Source organism: Bison bison, unplaced genomic scaffold (assembly GCF_000754665.1).
Source record: "Bison bison bison isolate TAMUID 2011002044 unplaced genomic scaffold, Bison_UMD1.0 scf7180017864537, whole genome shotgun sequence".
Lineage (NCBI taxonomy): Eukaryota > Metazoa > Chordata > Mammalia > Artiodactyla > Bovidae > Bison > Bison bison.
In genome coordinates, this window is record NW_011495085.1 from 1544959 (window position 1) to 1564777 (window position 19819).

The 19819-nt window shown below is 38.7% G+C and overlaps 1 protein-coding gene across 1 annotated transcript; it reads left to right on the forward strand.

Annotated features, from left to right (window-relative positions):
- Positions 1 to 11576: 11576 nt before the first annotated feature.
- RGS1 (regulator of G-protein signaling 1) lies at positions 11577 to 15704 on the forward strand. Its single transcript, XM_010832095.1, has 5 exons — positions 11577 to 11797; positions 12148 to 12228; positions 12640 to 12701; positions 14027 to 14190; positions 14884 to 15704. Exons 1-5 carry the CDS (start codon positions 11661 to 11663, stop codon positions 15067 to 15069), a joined length of 630 nt encoding a protein of 209 aa, XP_010830397.1. The 5' UTR covers positions 11577 to 11660; the 3' UTR covers positions 15070 to 15704.
- Positions 15705 to 19819: the final 4115 nt, after the last annotated feature.

Consider the following 19819-nt stretch of genomic DNA (forward strand, 5'->3'; position numbering starts at 1 on the left):
TCTCCGACATTGGCAGGTGGGTTCTTTACCAGTAGTGCCACCTGGGAGCCCAGCATGAACATGGGGGTGCAGATATCTTTCCAAGATACTAACTTCAAAAAAGGTCATATTTTTATGTTTATTTTGGCTGTAGCACAACGCTTGTGAGATCTTAGTTCCCCAACCATAGATCAAACCAGGCCCCTCTGCACTGGAAGCATGGATTCCTAAGCCCTGGACCACCAGGGAATTCCTTGGCATATTTTTAAAGATGCTGGATGGTTGTAGAAGCAAGAAGACTGGATGAATGAAAAAGTAGAGAGAGAAGAGCCTTCGTAGGTGGGCTGAGATGACTGGCCATTTTCTCTGCCATAGCCAGGCATAGGCAGAGGGGAGGATCTTAGACCAAGCAGAGAAAACTCCAGAGTGGAGAAGATATTAGCAGAGCTTCCATATAGGCTGACATAGTGGATTAGAATGTAGAGAAGGCCCAAGCATATGACCGTCTCCCATGTAGGACACCTGGTTTGTGCCTCTGGTGCCCAGGGGGTCGGGCACCTGGTCTTGAAAAGCCGAATGAAACCTCCAGCACTCTGCCATGTGAAGCTGTCCCTATGGCTCTGTGAAAAGAAGCCTACAGTACACAAATGCTGATGAAAGCAATCAGAAAAAAATGGGGGAGTCTTTTCATTGCCTCATCTCTCTGGAGCATGAACTCCCTCCAGAAAGGCTGGAGCCATATGACTTCACCCTTCCCTCACATCCTCATCACCCAGGGACTGACGCTCCAACTAACAAAAGTTGGAAAGGGTGAAGGCAACTGGAGATATGCCGATTTTCTTCTCTTTCACTGCTGGGTATCAAATGATAACTCAAAGATAAGTTGTTACACTGGTAAAAAAATATTTGAAAGTATTAAGAGTGAATATGAGAAAATATCATATGCCAACACTGCATTGTAGAGGGAAAGGGCAGAGGTGGGGCAAGTAGAATTTACCCCCGGGATGATAATTTATAGTAACAGACACCATTTCAAGCAGTAAAGGTTAAGGCATGTAATGTAAAGTCATAGTTATAAAGACAACCAGTTGGAGCAAAAAAATAAAACCTTCAAATGAATCAGGAGGAATATAAAAGCAAACTAAAACAACAGTAGCAAAAAAAATCACACAGACTATATACTTTAAAATGATAAGAACAGAGAGCATAATATAAGGCGGTAAGACAAGGAAGTCTGGTCATTTTCCTTTTCTCTTGTATAAGAGGCGTGGAGGGCTGTTGCCCAGGCTGGCACTGTAGCTTGTGGCTGTGCCAGAGCCCCAGGCCCCTCTGCGTTTCTGCCCCACCATCCTCACCATCCTCGCCGCTGGCTTTCATCCTTTGAAAGCTCACAATGGTAAGATGGCAGCTGGCGATGGCAGAAGGACAGGGACAAAGGACAAGAATCTGGCCTCTCTCAAAAGTGCCTGGAACAGTAGGTGGCACATGATAAGTGTTATTTGTTGAGTGATCACATGTTTCATGACCCTGCTGATACTGGGTTAGGAGCCACTTTATATGCATCCCCAGGCTGAGCTTAACCCTATGTTGTACGCAAGTTTTGAAATTTCCCACTTATTTGTCTCTCTCCCGGATAAGATTCACCCCTATATTCCTTAATACTTACCAGAGTAACGAGCATGTAATAAGCACTCAGTATTTGTTGAATAGTTGAAGAAATGAGCGCAAATCTCAGCCCTTTATGCCTTATTCAGCAAGCTTTTTTTTGGTGTCTCATATGTGCCAGACATTGTTCTGGACATTTGAGCAAAACAGATTCATTCTTATTTTTCATCCCTGGTGGCTCAGATGGTAAAGAATCTGCCTGCAATGCAGGAGACCCAGATTCCATCCCTGGGTCAGAAGATCCCCTGGAGTAGGAAATGGCAACCAACTCCAGTATTCTTGCCTGACGGGCTACAGTCTATGGGGTCCCAAACAGCCAGACACGACTGAGCGACTAACACACACACACACACACACACACATACACACACACACACACATACACACACACACACATACACACAAAGAAAAATGAAGTTTGTTTAGGAGAAATTTGTGTTGTTTATAGACTATGACTGCAAAACTATAGATTCTATGGGAGTTTTGGAGACAGAGCCCAAATAAGCCCTAAATTTTTATTCAACCAATGACATATTCTGTCCTCTCTTGTAGTTTCACAAAGAAAATGAATAAAGGTAAAGGTTTCACAGTGAAATCAGGCAGCCATAGTTCATCTGCACATTCAGAAGCCAATGAACCTGAGAAGATAAAAAGGGGAGTACAGGGGAGAAGGGAAAAGGGAAGAGAAGAGTGTTTGAGAACAAAAATGCAAGGATTTTTAAGGGGAAAAGGCAAACTTAATAAGTAGAAAAGAGGGAGTGAACAGTGTTTCTGAGAAAGAATAAACAAATCTGGATAATGGACTGTTTACTACATAATGTTTGGCACAGTTTAATCATTAACTAATACCAATTACTGCCAGAGTTATGCTGTGGCTAAAATAGACTTTAATTTGATGTGATCATGGACACTTGATGTTGTCTGTGAGATCTCAGACACACGTGCCAGTGTCCTCATCCTATAGCAGCTCTGCAGTCTGATGCCCCTCTGGTTTCAGACACATTCTCGGTTGCCCAGACCTGCTCTTTGTGGACTGACTCACATTTGATTTGATTCTTGGGTATGGTTTCTCCAGGAAAAGAAAAAAAAACAAAAACAAAAAAAAATCAACACTGCAAATCTCTTTCACTGTTAGTTCTGAAGTGATCTACTGTGTAAAACAACTCTGCTTATAAAAAGAGAACTGAAAGGTAGACTTTCTCTCCAGTATTTCTGGGATTAATCCATTGTCTTTTTCTCACAACAGGGGAAATCTGTATAAAGGGTGGGGGGTGGGGAGTCTTACTTTTAGGTCTTCTCAGAAGTTTTCATTGTCTATGCAAGGTGAAGAACGATTCAATGAAATATGTAAAGCATGAATTCTAACATGAAGCCACCTATAAGAGAGCTGTTTTATTAAAGACTGTGGCTTCCAGGATTGAACAGGATCATGTAATTTCATGATGCAGCCGCTGTGCTTTGAAGAGGTTTCAGTTTCCTCGGGAATCAGCTGTTGTCTCATGGTGAACAAGCCAGTCAGGAGAGGGACAGGTGAGTCTGGAGATCACCACAGATGCCTCCAGCCCCACAGGGACATCTGAATTCTTACCCCACTCTGCCCCGGCTTCCCTGCCTTCTTGCACACATCCACCATCTTGCTGTAATTGAGTGTAAGCATTACTAATCACTTCACTCTGTTTGTATTGCCTGCTCACTCTTTCATGTGGGGGAGACAAATACACCTCAATCTTGCTTAAACAGAATGTGAGAAAAGAAACCCCGGGCTAGGAGAATGGAACAAACTCCCACACGAACCAGGCTGCTTATAATAGTTCTGTGCACTGTCTTTGGTGTGTTAAGATCTCACTGTCTCAATCAAGAGCCTGGGAAAAATAGCATCACAAGAGGAACAGCTAGAGAGTCATAAACAAGATACCAGATCAAGATGAGACAGAATTTAAAACCTGACAGTGATAAAGAAAAAAGGCAAATGTTTCTCTAAGTAAAAATTACCTGATTTTCACAAAGAAAGTAACAAAACTGTAGAGCAGGTTGTAAATGTATGTATCCTGATCTTCCATATCACCTGAGACAAATGATAAAATAAGATTATGTGCCTGATCTAATTTTGAGTTCCCATCAAATATATTGTCCTGGCTTTCTGCTTCTAAAAATCCAGTTGAAAGCAAAACACATAGGAGGAGAAAACAGAGACAGGAAGAAACTAGAAGAGGGGCTACATTTGGAATTGTTGAATAGAACCTTCCCAGTTGGTGGCAGCCATTGCCTCAATTTGGAGGTACTCCTGGTCTAAAGCAAATTCATACTTTACAAACATTCTGAGGCCTAGCTTAAGCTTAGTTGGCCTCCAAAGGGTTAGATTGTTCAGCATTTCCTTTTATCACTTGAGGTACTCCCAGGATACTTCAATTATCATCCTGTTTGCCTGAGCTACTTCATACTCAAAATGGGGTTCCTGACACTTGCAACCATGAAAATTCCATCTTAACAACAGACATCACAATAGAAACTTTCCACCACTCCTAACTCAAAATGAAATAACTTAGCGCTTTCCAAACTCATCACAGATTGGCTCAAAAACCAGAGCTGGAAAAGGTCTGCAGTTGGGAGTAATCAATATTTCCAGCTAGGAGTATCTGTAAAAAGCAGATGGTGAGAAAATTAAATTGGGGCTGGCAGAAATAGTCTGTGATATTTCCACATCGTTAACATCTTGAACATACTTATCTCTATCATATTAGTTTACAAAAACACACTAGCTAAAAGCAAAGGAGACCCATGACAAATAAACACGGATAGAGAAAGGAATGGTGTGGAAGACTGGCCCAGTGACTGCAGAGCTGCTGTGCCAGGAGCCCTGCCTTTGGAGCAGTTGGCATGCCAAATTTACTGAGTTTTAAGAAGTCTAGGCAAAGGGCCCTTGCCTAGGAATAAAAGTGTAAAATACATTACCTACAACAAATTACATCTAAACCCTAATTTTTCGGGGTCTAGTCTTGATCACCGTAGAATCTCAAAAGGAGCAAAAATCTCCCTCTACCACTGCCATGGGGGAAACTGCTTAAGAATCTCTTTTGACTTCTACACAGAGGAAACTGGTAAGTAGTTAGCTGATACAATCAAACTCACAAATCAGGCCAAAGTTAGAGCTTGGTACTGGAACCACAGCCCTTTGAAATGCAGCAAGATTAGCACATTACTAGGATTTAAGGGACATAAGACTTTTCATTGAATTTTTTGTAGGAAACGAAAAAGGGGATAATGAATCAAGCCTACTGGAAACATATAGGCAATGGAAACTGTGGAGGACCACAGACCATCTGACCCATGAAAATCGTAGAGTGGGTCACCACTGACTTTAAGCTGTTCACCTAAGAAGGAAGATTATGACTTATTTTGAGAGTAAGACATTTATGATGAAATAAGTCTTCAGAGGGCCCAACATCACTACTTGGTAAAAATAAATAAATAAAAGTAAATAAACACAAAAGCAAAACATTAGAAAAGACATGAAAAAAAAAATGCAGTTAGGATAATGACAAGAAATGAGTGGAAAGGATAGAACATGTCAGGCAAGATAGACTCTTTCAGGAAAATCACACAATTAATGGAGAAAAACAAAGGATACAAGTCACTGTTGTTAACCATTTAAATGTGTGGTAAAAGCAAAGGCAAATCACTGGAATCAAGTTGTTAGCAACTTGAAATATTAACACAGTCATTTATTGAAGCTATTCTCTGATAACTAAAATATATTTTCCAATACAAATGGCCTCTCCAATCTGACCTTTGAGCGTCTTTGCCTTTGCATTTGTGTCCTGTGTCATGAAACAGAACGTTCCAGTCCAACTGCAAATAATGTGTCAATGTTCTTGTAGCACAGTTTCCATTTATCTGAACTTGTGAATAATGCTTGCTTTAGCACTGGCCCAATTTTATTTGCAAAGCATAATCAAATAGAGTCTGACAAGACTACTTTCTCTTGTTGAAATGATTATAAATCATGGGTGAAAATAAATGAAAATGAATCCAATGTGCAGGAAGGATATCAGTGATAATAACATTAAAGGTGGGTCTAGATGAGAATGTTATTGGTAAGATGAGATCCAGCGGTGAGTGAGGTGAATCACATGAGCTCAGTTCACTGAAGGTCATTTTCTTATAATCTCTTAAATTATAGAAAGGAGGGCTTTGGTGTTTACTATAAGTAGATTAGAGCAGGGTGAGAAAAAGAAACTAGATTCTTATCTTGCTCAGTTTGCTATTACTGAGATCACTGAAATTTCCCAAATTGCAAGATCTTCTCTTATAAAACCTATCAATCAGTTGGTTTCTTCGTTTAGAAAATAAAACTGCAAACATGTCTAAAATGTTTGATCCTTTTCTTCATCAATGATATCAAGTAAGTAACAATGACCCCATCGATGTTCTACTTAGACACAGAGAAAACTCTTTCCAAATTTACCTTTGCTGAAGCTTTTCAAATAAATTCTATGACATGTAGCTGAAACACTGTCGGTGGCCTTACCCACAAGCCTGGAGAGTGAAGGAGATAAAACACACCCAGGTAGTGACCTTAACTGAAACCCCTAACCAGTGAGACTTTATGCAAATTCAACAAAGCTTTTCATAGACTCTTTTAAACTCTGCAAATTATATGGGCCTCCATGGAGAAAGAATCTTAAAAGAAAAAAATAAGAGGGGATATATGTATACATATAGCTGAGTTACTTTGCTGTGGTGAAGCTAATACCATATTGTAAGCCAACTATACTCAAAAAAAAAACAAAAAAACAACAACAACTCTGCAAAGTTTTGTATGTTCAGATCCATTCTTCCATGGTCTTCATGTATGTAAGAGGTATCTACTTGCTGAAGACCATTTTCTTCACTACAGGTTTTTGTACTTTCCAGGGGGTAATGCTTTTGCATGCAGAAACAGGCGGAATAGCACATGTTGATTTTGTAGTAAATGGCAATAGGATATTTTTAGAAAAATGAAGTACAGTTGATTTGCAATATTATTGTTAGTTTCAGGTATATACAGCAAAATGATTCTGTTATGTGTGTATATATACACACATATATATATATTTTTTTATTTCCATTCTTTTCTTATAGATTATTATAAGATATTGAATATAGTTCCCTGAGCTCTACAGTAAATCCTGTTTCTCTGTTTTGTTGTATGGTAATGGTTATTTGTTAATCCCATAGTCCTAACTTATCCTTCCACCTGCTTTCCTCTTTGATAACCGTAAGCTTGTTTTCTATGTCTGTGAGTCTGTTTCTGTTTTGTAAATATTAACAAATTTATCTGTACTGTTTTTTAGATTCCACACATAGGTGACATATTTGTCTTGTCTGACTATATTCATTTGTATGATAATCTCTAGGCCTATCCATGTTGCTGCAAATGGCAGTGTGTCATTCTTTCTTACGGCTGAGTAATATTCCATTGTGTATATGCACCACAGCTTCTTCACCCATTCGTCTGTCAATGGACATTTAGGTTGCTTCCGTGTCTTGGTTATTGCAAAAAGTGCTGCTATGAACATTGGGCTATGACTGTATCTTTTAAAATTAGTTTTTGTCTTTTCCAGATATATACCCAAGAGTGGGATTGCTGGGTCATGTGGTAACTCTATTTTTAGCTTTTTAAGGAACCTCCATACCGCTCACCATAGTGGCTGCACCAGTCTCCATCCCTGATTCCTTCTTCTCCACATCTTCTCCAGCATTTATTATCTGTAGATTTTTTAATGTTGGCCACACTTACTGGTGTGAAGTGAGACTTCATTGCAGTTTTGATTTGCATTTTTTAAAGTAATTAACAATATTGAGCATCTCTTCATGTTCCTGTTGGCCATCTGTATGTCTAGTTTGGAGAAATATCTGTTTATGTCTTCTGCCTATTTTTTGATTGAGTTGTTTGGTCTTTCTTTTATATTGATGAGCTGTTTGTTCATATATTTTGGAAATTAAACCTCTGTCAGTTGCATCATTTGCAAATATTCTCTCCCAGTTCATCGGTTGTCTTTTCATGTTTTTTATGGTTTCCTTTGCTGTGCAAAAGCTTACAAGTTTGATTAGGTCCCATTTGTTTATTTTTGTTTTCATTTCTTTTGCCTTAGGAGAGTGATCTGAGAACATACTGCTATGATTTATGGCAGAGAGTGTTTTGTTTAGGTTCTCTTCTAGGTGTTCCATGGTGTCATATCTTATATGTAAGCATTCTTGAGTTTATTTTTGTGTTTGGTGCGAGGGTGTGTTCTAACATCATTGATTTACATGCAGCTGTCCAGCTTTCCCAGTACACTTGCTGAAGAGACTGTCTTTTCTCCATTGTATAATCTTGCCTCCTTTGTAGAAGATTAATTGACCAAAGGTGTGTGGGTTTATTTCTGGGCTCTCTATTTACAGCACTTTGCTTCTGCCCCACAATTTCAGAGTTAGCCCCTCCTTAGTACATTCCTCTGTGATGGCACTTTCCACTCTGATGACCTGCTTAAGTATCTGTCTGCCTGACTATACTCTACCCCTCTTTGGACAGATATTTATTCACCTTTGTATCTGCAGTACTTTGGTCTGATACATTGTAGGACTACCATTAAAGTTTATTAAGTCAAAATATTTTGTTTAAATGGATCAAAATTTCTGTTCATGTCACAGAATCTTACCACAGAGATGTATTTCTTATTTTAAAATACAATCTCATAATCATTATTTTCTCCCGTGATTCCTAATGCCCACAGTAAAATGTCAGCAATGCTCAGCATCAGTTTAATCTATATCAAGACTGGAAAAGTCATGCAGCAAAGCCCTCCCTATAAGGATTCAGGCAGCTGGAGGGGAAACTAAATGTAAAATCAAGTCAACAAAGATGAAAATTTATCCCCATTGAAACCGATAGCCATAATCTTAAATGTTTTATTGAACCATATCTCCTAGACATTTTAAAAGGTAACACTGGAATTTTTAATGCACAATGTCTCTTCTTATGACACCATAATGGTAGATGTATATCTTACACATTTGTCAAAACACAAAGAATGTTCAACACCGAAAGTGAACCGCAATGTAAACTAAGGATTTGAGGTAACAGTGATGTGTCAATGTATGTTTATCACTGATTGTGTAACAAACACACCACTCTGATGTGAGATATTGATGGTGGGGAAGACTGCGGGGGAGGTGGGGTGGAAGGAATATGCGGGAACTCTGTACTTTCAGCTCTATTTTACTGTAAAGCTCCAAAAATAAAGTATTAATTTTTTTTAAAAAAAGATAACATGAAGTATTCCTTTTCTTAGGACTGCAATCTGGTTACTCAAGCACAGTTTCACAGAAGAAATATACAGACAAGATCATGTTTGTGAGAGCCCCTGTTTATCCTATTGACTTTTGTTAAATCCTCTACTATTTCAACCAAAGTTATGGATTAAGTAAAGATGCTATTTGATCATTTGTCATTTCTTAATAGATTTCACAGAAAGGAATCAGACAGCAACATGTAGTATGACTGATAGGAAACTTCAGTGCCATGCCATAGACCATCAACCCTGCCGATACAGTTCCTCTGGATCTGCCCAGCTCTGGTACACACAGGCTTTGCATGTGCTGCCAAGCAGCCTTTGAAACTGCAGCTACATTAGTGTGCCACTGAGGTGGCTTCAACAGCCCACTGTGAATTTCAGAGGGATTTCCCCCCTCCCCCTGAATCAGGAGTTTAGTTCTCCATTTGGGCTTCAAAGCACACAATTGTAACTGCATGCAAATGCTTGAGCTTGAAAGTCTATATCAAGGTAGCAAAAGATTGGAGGTTTAAGGAATTACTAATACATAAGTAAAAGAGACAAATACTTATTTGCTCTCTCTTACCAGAGCTTCCTAACATGCTATCAAGAGAACATTATTTGTGCAAACTATTTCCCTACTTACTGAAAGTTCAGTTCTCAAAAATGTTAGGACATTGCTGCACACCACCCACCTCCATTTAGACTGATAAATGTACATAGGTTCTCAGAAGATCAGCGGTGGTTAATTTTAAAAGTTTATTTAGCTTTAACCCAACATTTCCCAAACTTATGTGGTTCCAGAACCATTGCTACAGCTGGTATCATAGTTCTAATAACACTTATTAACATCCAAAGGAATTACTGTTACAAAAATATGCTTTGCAAATTATTAGTATATTTTGATAGCAATAATAGTGGCCTTTAGAAGTAAACTTTAAATCATTTTTCTCTATCATAACATGTCCACAATTATCTAGAGGAATGAGAGGTTATTAAATAAATAAACATGAGCAATGCTGAAGATTTTAACTGAAAAGTAACTATGGATTGAACTACAAGAAACACACAAATGAATGTCTTTATGTCATCCATCTCTGAACCTCATCATTTTTGTCTGGGTAACTTCCCGAGGCCAACTTATTTTACTAGTTTTCTTCCTAAATGCATCACATTATCTTTCAAACATCAAATGTAAGTAAATTTTTAAATATAAATGTGATTCCTTAAAATATTTTTTTATCCTAATGACAGAACTAACATAGAAAGAGTAATACTCAATTCCCTTTTGTCAACTATACCTAATACTTTCAGAAGCTTGCTTCTCTAAGTAAAATTCGTTTTGTCTTTTCAGGGGTAAAATATAAACTGGACAGTCTATAAATAAATCACACTGTATATACAAACTCTGTAAGAGCTTATATTGAACCAACCCATCTTCCCTAATAATTAGTGATTAGTCATCTGGTTTTAGGAGACCCCAGTTCGATTCCTGGGTTGGGAGGATCCCCTAGAGAAGGAATAGGCTACCCACTCCAGTATTCTTGGATGTCCCTTGTGGTTCAGCTGGTAAAGAATCTGCCTGTAATGTGGGAGACCTGGGTTCAATCCCTGGGGTTGGGAGAAGGAGAAGGCTATTCACGCCAGTATTCTGGCCTGGAGAATTCCATGGACATACAGTCCATGGGGTCACAAATAATCGGACACAACTGAGCAAGTTTCACTTTCACTTTCTTGGGGTTTTATTTTAATTCTTGATTTTTATTAAAGCTACACTATATCTCTCCAGAGACACTGCCAAAATTCAAATCATCATCTAAAAATTATATTATTGGCCTGGCTGAATATATTCTTATTTTTACCATGAGCAGTTTTTATCCTGATACTGTGCAATTCTTTTGTATCAGTGTATTTGCATATTATGTCATATTTTATGTTAATGATTCTTTTGTTTACAGTTTTTTAAATTTTACTTTATTGTTATCCTAAGCAGTGGTATACAAAAAACTCAGTTTGATATATTACTTATTTGAACTAAATATTAAAATTCATGTGCTCCTTAAGATCATCCTGTATGTCACAAGTAGAATGTCTAGCACACATCTTGGAAAACACATGGAAATTTCTTGCCACAGAAATAAGGAATGAGATGTGAAGTAGGGAAAAGTTAGGGTAATTTCTCATAACTCTCCTTCCTACCAGATATATGCATTGTACAAATAAACTAAAAAGTATTTCTATACACTGCTTTCTGAAAGAAAAAAAAAAGTCTTTTAAACTATTGTGATCAAATGAATTTATAGTCAAGGACTATCCAAATCATGGAGGGGACCCATCTCTAGTCTCCATGATACAGTAAATCCACCAAATGAAACGTTTCATTGAAACATGCAGTCTTTATGAAAAAACAAGCATCCTCTAGAACCAAAGATTGATTTAACATGTGGTATGTGTGTGTGTGTGCCTCTGCAGGCCTAAATTTCTTTCTTTTTGTCTAATCAAGTGACCTAGTCTCATTTGGTTAGGTTTTAACCGCAAACATCACTGTATGCTCATTTTTTTTTCAAGATACACGTCACAACACACCAAGAAAGGGGGAACTTCCAGCGTCTGTGGCAACATCACTTGATAAACAGACTTGTCTGCACAGCGAGGGCCTGTGAGCCGTCACTATATAAAGCGGCAGAGACGCGGACTCACAGACATTTGCCTTCGGAGACGATGCGAGCAGCAGCCATCTCCACGCCAAGGTTAGACAAAATGCCAGGCATGTTCCTCTCTGCTAACCCAAAGGAACTGAAAGGAACTGATCATTCACTTCTAGATGACAAAACGCAGAAAAAGAGGCCCAAGACTTTGTAAGTTCCTTCATTTTGTGAACTTGGACTTAGGTGATCTTTAATGGCAGAACGATTGAAAATGAATGGAAGAAAATATGAGCCTTTAGTTTAGCTAGATCAGAGCAAGGACCTCTGTGAATTATAAGTATATTTGGTTGTATTTAAAAGTGAATCATGCTAGGGCATTAAATGAAGTGGGAATTCTTCCAGACTTTGGCTCATAAAAAGTGGCTGTCTCTTTAATATAGCCATAAATTGTATCAGCTTTTTTCCTGATTCCTTAGAGAGGTTAACTTCATGTTCTTTTCTTTTTAATAAAAGATATTGTACTGAATAAACATGAATATTTACTTTTGTGTCTTTTGTAGTGGAATGGACGTGAAAGCATACCTGAGATCTATGATCCCACATCTGGAATCTGGAATGAAGCCTTCCAAGTCCAAGGACCTGTAAGTATACTAATACATGCAACTGTCACTATATAAGCAGCCTCTGCACTAGCTCTATATTCTAACATGACAGTAATACTGATATAATGGACTTTGTTTCTTTTAAGGAACAAGCCTAATAAGATTAAGCTACATTAGTACCAATGTAAATTAAGTACAAATGTGTGTGCATATGTTTGCTATTTATTATACTGTTAGGCTATATTTGGATATTTTTCACATGTTACTGGCAGATACTTTCATAACAATAGTAATTCTAAGCGAATTATTATTTTCTTATAGATACATTTTAATAAAATTTATTAGTCATAGAATCTTAGTTTGGGAAATTATCAAAATGCAGCAGCATTCTGATTTCGTTTGTGTTTACACAAAAAAATACTCATGGATGTAAATACTGCCCCCTTGCAGACTCTCTGCTGATGAAGTGAAGCAGTGGTCTGAATCCCTGGAAAAACTTCTTGCCAACCAAAGTAAGTGCAGATGAACTGTTGGATGTCTCTGGCTTTATCTCAGTGTGCAGACAAATTGAACAGACTCATTAAAGTACAGTGTTGTGGGTGGGGGGTGTGTGGAAAGCTGCCCTCTGGCAGTTGTGCAGCACTGACAACTTCAGCACGTAATGCCTCACTGTGGTGTCACAGCTCAGAGCTCAGTGCTGCTTCCACCCTTTAGAAACATTTGCCAAGGCATCTAGGTACTTCCAGGGGTCATTATAGGAGCAAAATTTAAAATTAGGCTGGGTTTCTGGAGTTTAAACTTTTAAGAAGTCAATTAAACATCTCAACCACTATTTTGAAAGCTTACCTAAAAGATGTATTTTTGTACCATGGGATATAAGGAGCAGGATTCACTCAGTCCATTAATTATATTCTCCATTCATATATGCGTTAAATCACTCATTCAGCCCACTTTTATGTGCAGGCATTTTTAGAGCAACAAGGATTCAAAAGCAGTGTCTTACTGCCTTGAAGGTGGTTGACACACATGGCATATAATCACATTATATAAAACATGACACATTATAACATAGATATGGTAATAAAAGACTTTAAACCACAGAGTCTTGTGGGGAGTTTCTGATGAAGACGGTGAATGAAATCAGCTCACCTTAACCCTCATCATAGACATTGGGATCCTGTTAAAATTAGGACCTCAGTCAGGGACATAGATGGGCAGCTTGTCCCTATCCGGGGAGCTGATCCTCTTCTCCCAAACACCCTCACATGGGGATCAAGTAGTTCAATCTGGTTCATCTGCTTACTATCTGCCTTAGTTTACAATTCAGAAAAACAAATGATGCTATAGAAATGGCCCATTGAAAGGCCTCAGTAATATAATCAGTACAGCATACATATGTAACATACAGGCCTCACATCTTCTGACTTTTGTGAGTTGGATGGAGAAATTATATTTGCTAATGATTAGCATGCAATCAATGCCTTTTGTCAGTATTTTATTCCCTAAAATACTCTGCATTCTGGCTGGGTTGGTAGTACAAGAGACTGTTTTTTAATCTGCAGAGCAGAATTTTAATTTGATTAGCAGATGAAAGTAAAGCACAGTTTTGTAGCTACCACTAAGCAGCTGTGTGACTGTGACAAGTGAATCTGACCACAGATAACTATAAATGAAGGGATCTCTAAGGCTTTCCCATCTCTACAAACAGCTATTTCAGCAGGAGCCAACTCTCTCCTTTGTACAGAGACTATGCTAGTATTTTTCTTATAAAATTTCTCCAAGTTATTCATTTATTGGCTCAACTAATTTATCTTACCCCCTCACTCTGTCTTTTTAGCTGGTCAAGACGTCTTTGGAAATTTCCTGAAGTCTGAGTTCAGTGAGGAGAATATTGAGTTCTGGCTGGCTTGTGAAGACTATAAAAAAACAAAGTCTGATCTTTTGCATTGCAAAGCGGAGAAAATCTATAAGGCATTTGTGCAGTCAGATGCTGCCAAACAAGTGAGTTTATTACCATCAGCTTATATGTAAAGGAATTTAGATACAGGATAACATTCAACATAGTTGCAAGATGAAATCCTTTCTGAGCATCATGATTTTCACTGCTGTATATCTAAGTGTATTTCTATAGTTCAGTGTAATGATAATCTAATTTTCTATATCTGTGAAAAGATTAAATAAAAGATTGGTTTTGTAAAACAAGCTAACTTGATAGGGTGGGGTAAGGAGTAAGGTGACACTTACCAGAACTGTGTGTCAGGGGACCCTGGATGAGCTGGCTCATCTTGGATTAGGAAAAGGAGGGATTAGTGCAATACATGGATTACAGCAGCAGAAGTATTTCCAGTTAGAAGTAATGCCCACTTCATGCTAAATATTCCTGGTTCAAGCATCCTGTGTTCCTGTAAATGTGCACATCACATTTTTTGATACATGTGTCACCTTATATAAATATTTAAGAGAGACTGTAAGCTAACTTGGAACAAAGATATCTCTGCCTCTTTGTGATATTTCTTTTTAACTCCTCCACACCTAGTAAAAGGCATGTTTAGCATAGGCATTCAAGAGATATTCAAGCTGATTTAAATAACAGTTTAGAGCCACCATCCCCAGATAGTTTAAAAGCAACAGTAACATCATAAAATATACAACAAATGGGAAGTGTATATGAACTAATGTGGATTTCTTTTTTAGATCAATATTGACTTCCGCACTCGAGAATCTACAGCAAAGAAGATTAAAGCACCAACACCCACGTCTTTTGACGAAGCCCAAAAAATCATATATACTCTTATGGAAAAGGACTCATATCCCAGGTTCCTCAAATCAAATATATACTTAAATCTTCTGAATGACCTTCAGGCTAATAGTCTAAAGTGACTGGCTCCTGGCTGGAGGGAATTAGTGATGGCATCAAGTACAGAAGGAAGGCAAGAGAGTGGCTCCCTGGGGGAACACTTTGGCCTTTTTGGACAACTCACAGGCCCAAGGGAAGAACCCATGACTCAGAACAGACTAACATGGAAGCTATCCAGGCTCAGGGCTGAAGACGTGTGAGGTGAACATTAGAGATGGTAGAAGGAAGGAGATGCTGTGGTACTGTCATAAAATCAAGTGGACCTGCGTATTAGAACATCCCTCAGCACTGAGAAGGCCGGGTAACACTCGCCACCCAGAAACTGTGAAAAAAGATTTTGAAACTCATTAAAACATGCTGTAAGCTTCAAGGTCAAGTGGTATTTATGCTGCATAGTATTATACAGAGACTGGATTGAGCTGCTGAAATTTCTTTTACTTTGAAAAGTCTGTGTTTCAGAATCTCCTTTGCTGTTGCAGACCAAGTTTTTCAGTGTTGTTTGTTTGATTGTTTGGGGGGCTTGAAAGAGATGAAGAAGAGAACAATGTATTTAACTTAAGCTATTGCCTTAAAGTTGGAAAGTCAGAATATATTTGTAAATTAAATTATCACAGTGTCAATAATAAATGTGAGTTTTGTATTAAAAATATAGAAACGATTTCTGTTTATATTTTCTTGCCATCTTTAAAATCTGGCGCTTATTTTTCAGATTTAACAGAAATTTAAGCAAGAGTCTACTCTCTTTTACCTCTTCAACATCAAAAACTATCATCCAATTAATTTATATTATATGTATTATGTGCATGTATGGACAGAATTCATTAGTCTTCTCTCTTCTATCACAATGTATAAAGATCAAACAAATATAATATGCTCTCATACAGTCATGCTTCAAACTGATGAGAAATTGAAGTCTTTAAAAGGAATGGGAATTTTATTTCAAGTCATCTAATTAACAACTAGTAGTTTATTATGTTTTAAAGCTTATAAAAGTCAAATGTATTCTCTCATTTAATGTCTATATCAATCCTATGAAAGCAGTGACTAGTAAGATTAAATTGCTCTTTCCCAAATTTAACTACTAAAATTACCTAGGATGTTAAAAAACAAAACACCAATTTCAGGACCCTACTCCAGACTGACTGAAGCAGAATCCCCAAGGTAGAGAATCTATATTTTAAGAGGAAATTCCAGGTGATTCTGAAGATGCTCTGGTTATCCAGGGTCAGGAATCCTGGGGTTAAGAGAGAGTCCTAAAGCCAGGGGTTATATACATAAACCTTCTGAGCACACCATTTCTGCTCCTTCTACTCCACAACACTGCCCTCAACTGGCCAGAAGACATTTCCTAAATCCTCGAGTCTTCTGCAGTCCTAGGTGTTACTTAAATAGGAACACAAGACTGCTCTGTAGGAACACCTACATAAAGATAATCAAGATGATGTATAGCCCAGCGTATCCTGCAAAGTTGTATCTTCCCATGCACCCGTGTCCCACGTATTATTGAATCATCAGCCATCCACACACCACAATGTGATACTCTGGACATTCTCAGTACACACTAGGTTGTCATTAGGCACATAGCAATGGTGCAATATGTAGATGGGTTTTAAAAGTACTGTTCCTAAATTTCCACGGGACAATCCAAATTGTCTCTCAGTTCAGTTCAGTTCAGTTCAGTTGCTCAGTCATGTCCGACTCTTTGCGACCCCATGAATCGCAGCACACCGGGCCTCCCTGTCCATCACCAACTCCCGGAGTTCACTCAAACTCACATCCATTGAGTCAGTGATGCCATCCAGCCATCTCATCCTCTGTCATCCCCTTCTCCTCCTGCCCCCAATCCCTCCCAGCATCAGTCTTTTCCAATGAGTCAACTCTTTACATGAGGTGGCCAAAGTACTGGAGTTTCAGCTTTAGCATCATTCCTTCCAAAGAAATCCCAGGGCTGATCTCCTTCAGAATGGACTGATTGGATCTCCTTGCAGTCCAAGGGACTCTCAAGAGTCTTCTCCAATACCACAGTTCAAAAGCATCAATTCTTCGGCGCTCAGCTTTCTTCACAGTCCAACTCTCACATCCATACATGACCACTGGAAAAACCATAGCCTTGACTAGACAGACATTTGTTGGCAAAGTAATATCTCTCCTTTTCAATGTCTCTACCTTAACTTAATTCCATGATTTAGCAGCTATAACTATTATAAAAGAGGCTTAGGAGGGAAGTCCGGTTTCATCACCATCATCAGGTATTTCTTTCCCTTACTCATTCCATCACAAAATTCCCTCGGTTATCCTTCTAAAATCTATGTGTGCAGTTGGCATGTCACTTGCTCTTTTTCTGTGCCCCCTGCGCTAACATGGGATATCACTGCTTGCTCATTCATGTGATTTGTTTCCTTTCTTCCAGACAATTATTTTCAATCCATCCTCTGAATAGCCACAGACGTCACTTTCCAAGACTCAGATCTGGCCATGTCATCTCCCATGACATACAATATAGAGTATAAATTTCACTTTCTAGAATTAGAAACATTCCTAGTGAGATCTTCAAGGTATAATTTGCATGACTCCCCTCTAGGTATCCTTCCTATTTGACATCACTCTGCATTACTTGTCTTTTTTGAAGAAGCCTTCATCTTCACTTTCCTTTGGTTAATCTACTATCTCTACAAATGCTTTTTCCTACCTCCTTCTAGTTTTCAAAATCCAATGAATTCTTCAAGGCACAGGTAGAATTACTCTTCTATAAAGGCTTTCTAATACCTTATATCACTATATAGCTATTTTCAATGTCTACTGGAGGTGAACTGAGTCCATATAAACACAAAACACTCTGCACCTATTTCTAGCACTGCCGTCATGTTAAATAGTTCAGGCCCTTCAAACTGTGAGGAATTAGAAGTGCCACTGTCTAATACACACATTGGTCATAAAATACATGGTTCTGGTCTTTGTCTTCATAAGATATCATGTTAAACAGACATCCAATTTAAGGACAGATGATCAAAACAAACATGTAAGACATTTCTTCACTTTCAAAATGACAAAAAAATGTCACCATGGCTGCAGAGATTCAAGATATTGCAGAAAACTTGAAAAGATTTCTTTTCATTGGCATTGCTTATTATGGTGTGGATGTTTTACTAAATCATTTACAGGAATATGATTAGAGAAATCTGATCCACTCACTCCATCTGAGATGCTCAGCTCATATGCTGTGTTCTATTGTGATAGTAAAGCACTGGCAGTGAACAATAAGTATGATTTGTATGTATGAAAATCAATTCATCTAAAAATTAAAAACAAATATACTTTTCTCAGACATATTTTACATTAATCCTAATATAGTATGTATATTTTAGAAAAGTCGGAATCTATGAAGGTAGAAATCAGATGCTCTGAATGAAGTCCAATAAAAAGTACACATTTAGCACATATAGGATAAAACTAAAGTTCAAATTTCTTTTACTTTGTATGCAAACATAGACTAGATTGGCTATATTAATAGGAATCTCTGATGATTTGTCATTAAAAATAAGAAATTCTGACATATGTGAAGGGAAAAATAGAGTAAAAGCTGATTTAAACTACCACAGATATAAATAAATGTTGTTAGTACACAGAAAAAGAGAATTTCCTCAAGACTGCATGAAATCCAATCTATAGAATAATAACAACAACAATATATACTGCCCAGCTGCAGAAATACCACTACCTGTCTTGTTGAGACCAGTATCCTAAAAGTGTTACGGAACCAAACTAGGATCCACTTGCCCAACACACATCAAAACCAATCTACTGACTCCAGGCTGTGGCGGATCTACTGACAGCAGGCTGTGGCGGATCTACTGACTCCAGGCTGTGGTGGATCTACTGACACCAGGCTGTGGTGGATCTACTGACACCAGGCTGTGGTGGATCTACTGACACCAGGCTGTGGTGGATCTACTGACACCAGGCTGTGGTGGATCTACTGACACCAGGCTGTGGTGGATCTACTGACACCAGGCTGTGGTGGATCTACTGACACCAGGCTGTGGTGGATCTACTGACACCAGGCTGTGGTGGATCTACTGACACCAGGCTGTGGTGGATCTACTGACACCAGGCTGTGGCGGATCTACTGACACCAGTCTGTGGTGGATCTACTGACACCAGGCTATGGTGATCTACTGACAGCACATTGAGGTTTATTGCCAGGCATCCAACATGGGACCAAGCAAGGAAAACAGGCTGAAGAGACTCAAACTCCACAGTGGCTTTTAGGGAAGGGTTTTTGAAGTCAGTGTTAGGGTGAGGATCGCAGGGTGTCTGATTAGCTCATGGACATTCTTCTGATTGGCTGATGATGAGGTAACAGGTGGTATTTTGGGAGTCAACATCTCAACGTTCTGGTTCCAATCAGTCTAGGGTCTACCTGCTTGTGAACAGCATGCAGTTAATTTCTTGCACCTGGTGGGGTTTTCAGTTCAGTTCAGTCGCTCAGTCCTGTCTGACTCTTTGCGACCCCACGAATCGCAGCACACCAGGCCTCCCTGTCCATCACCAACTCCAGGAGTTCACTCAGACTCACATCCATCAAGTCAGTGATGCCATCCAGCCATCTCATCCTCTGTCGTCCCCTTCTCCTCCTGCCCGCAATCCCTCCCAGCATCAGAGTCTTTTCCAGTGAGTCAACTCTTCGCATGAGGTGGCCAAAGTACTGGAGTTTCACCTTTAGCATCATTCCTTCCAAAGAACACCCAGGGCTGATCTCCTTCAGAATCGACT

What these genes read in the sequence shown, in the direction of transcription:
- RGS1 (XM_010832095.1), top strand. Translation starts at nt 11,661, where the DNA reads ATGCGAGCAGCAGCCATCTCCACGCCAAGGTTAGACAAAATGCCAGGC. An exon ending in AAAAAGAGGCCCAAGACTTT is followed by an intron (nt 11,798 to 12,147) that starts GTAAGTTCCTTC and finishes TGTCTTTTGTAG; the next exon opens with TGGAATGGACGTGAAAGCAT. An exon ending in AAAACTTCTTGCCAACCAAA is followed by an intron (nt 12,702 to 14,026) that starts GTAAGTGCAGAT and finishes CTGTCTTTTTAG; the next exon opens with CTGGTCAAGACGTCTTTGGA.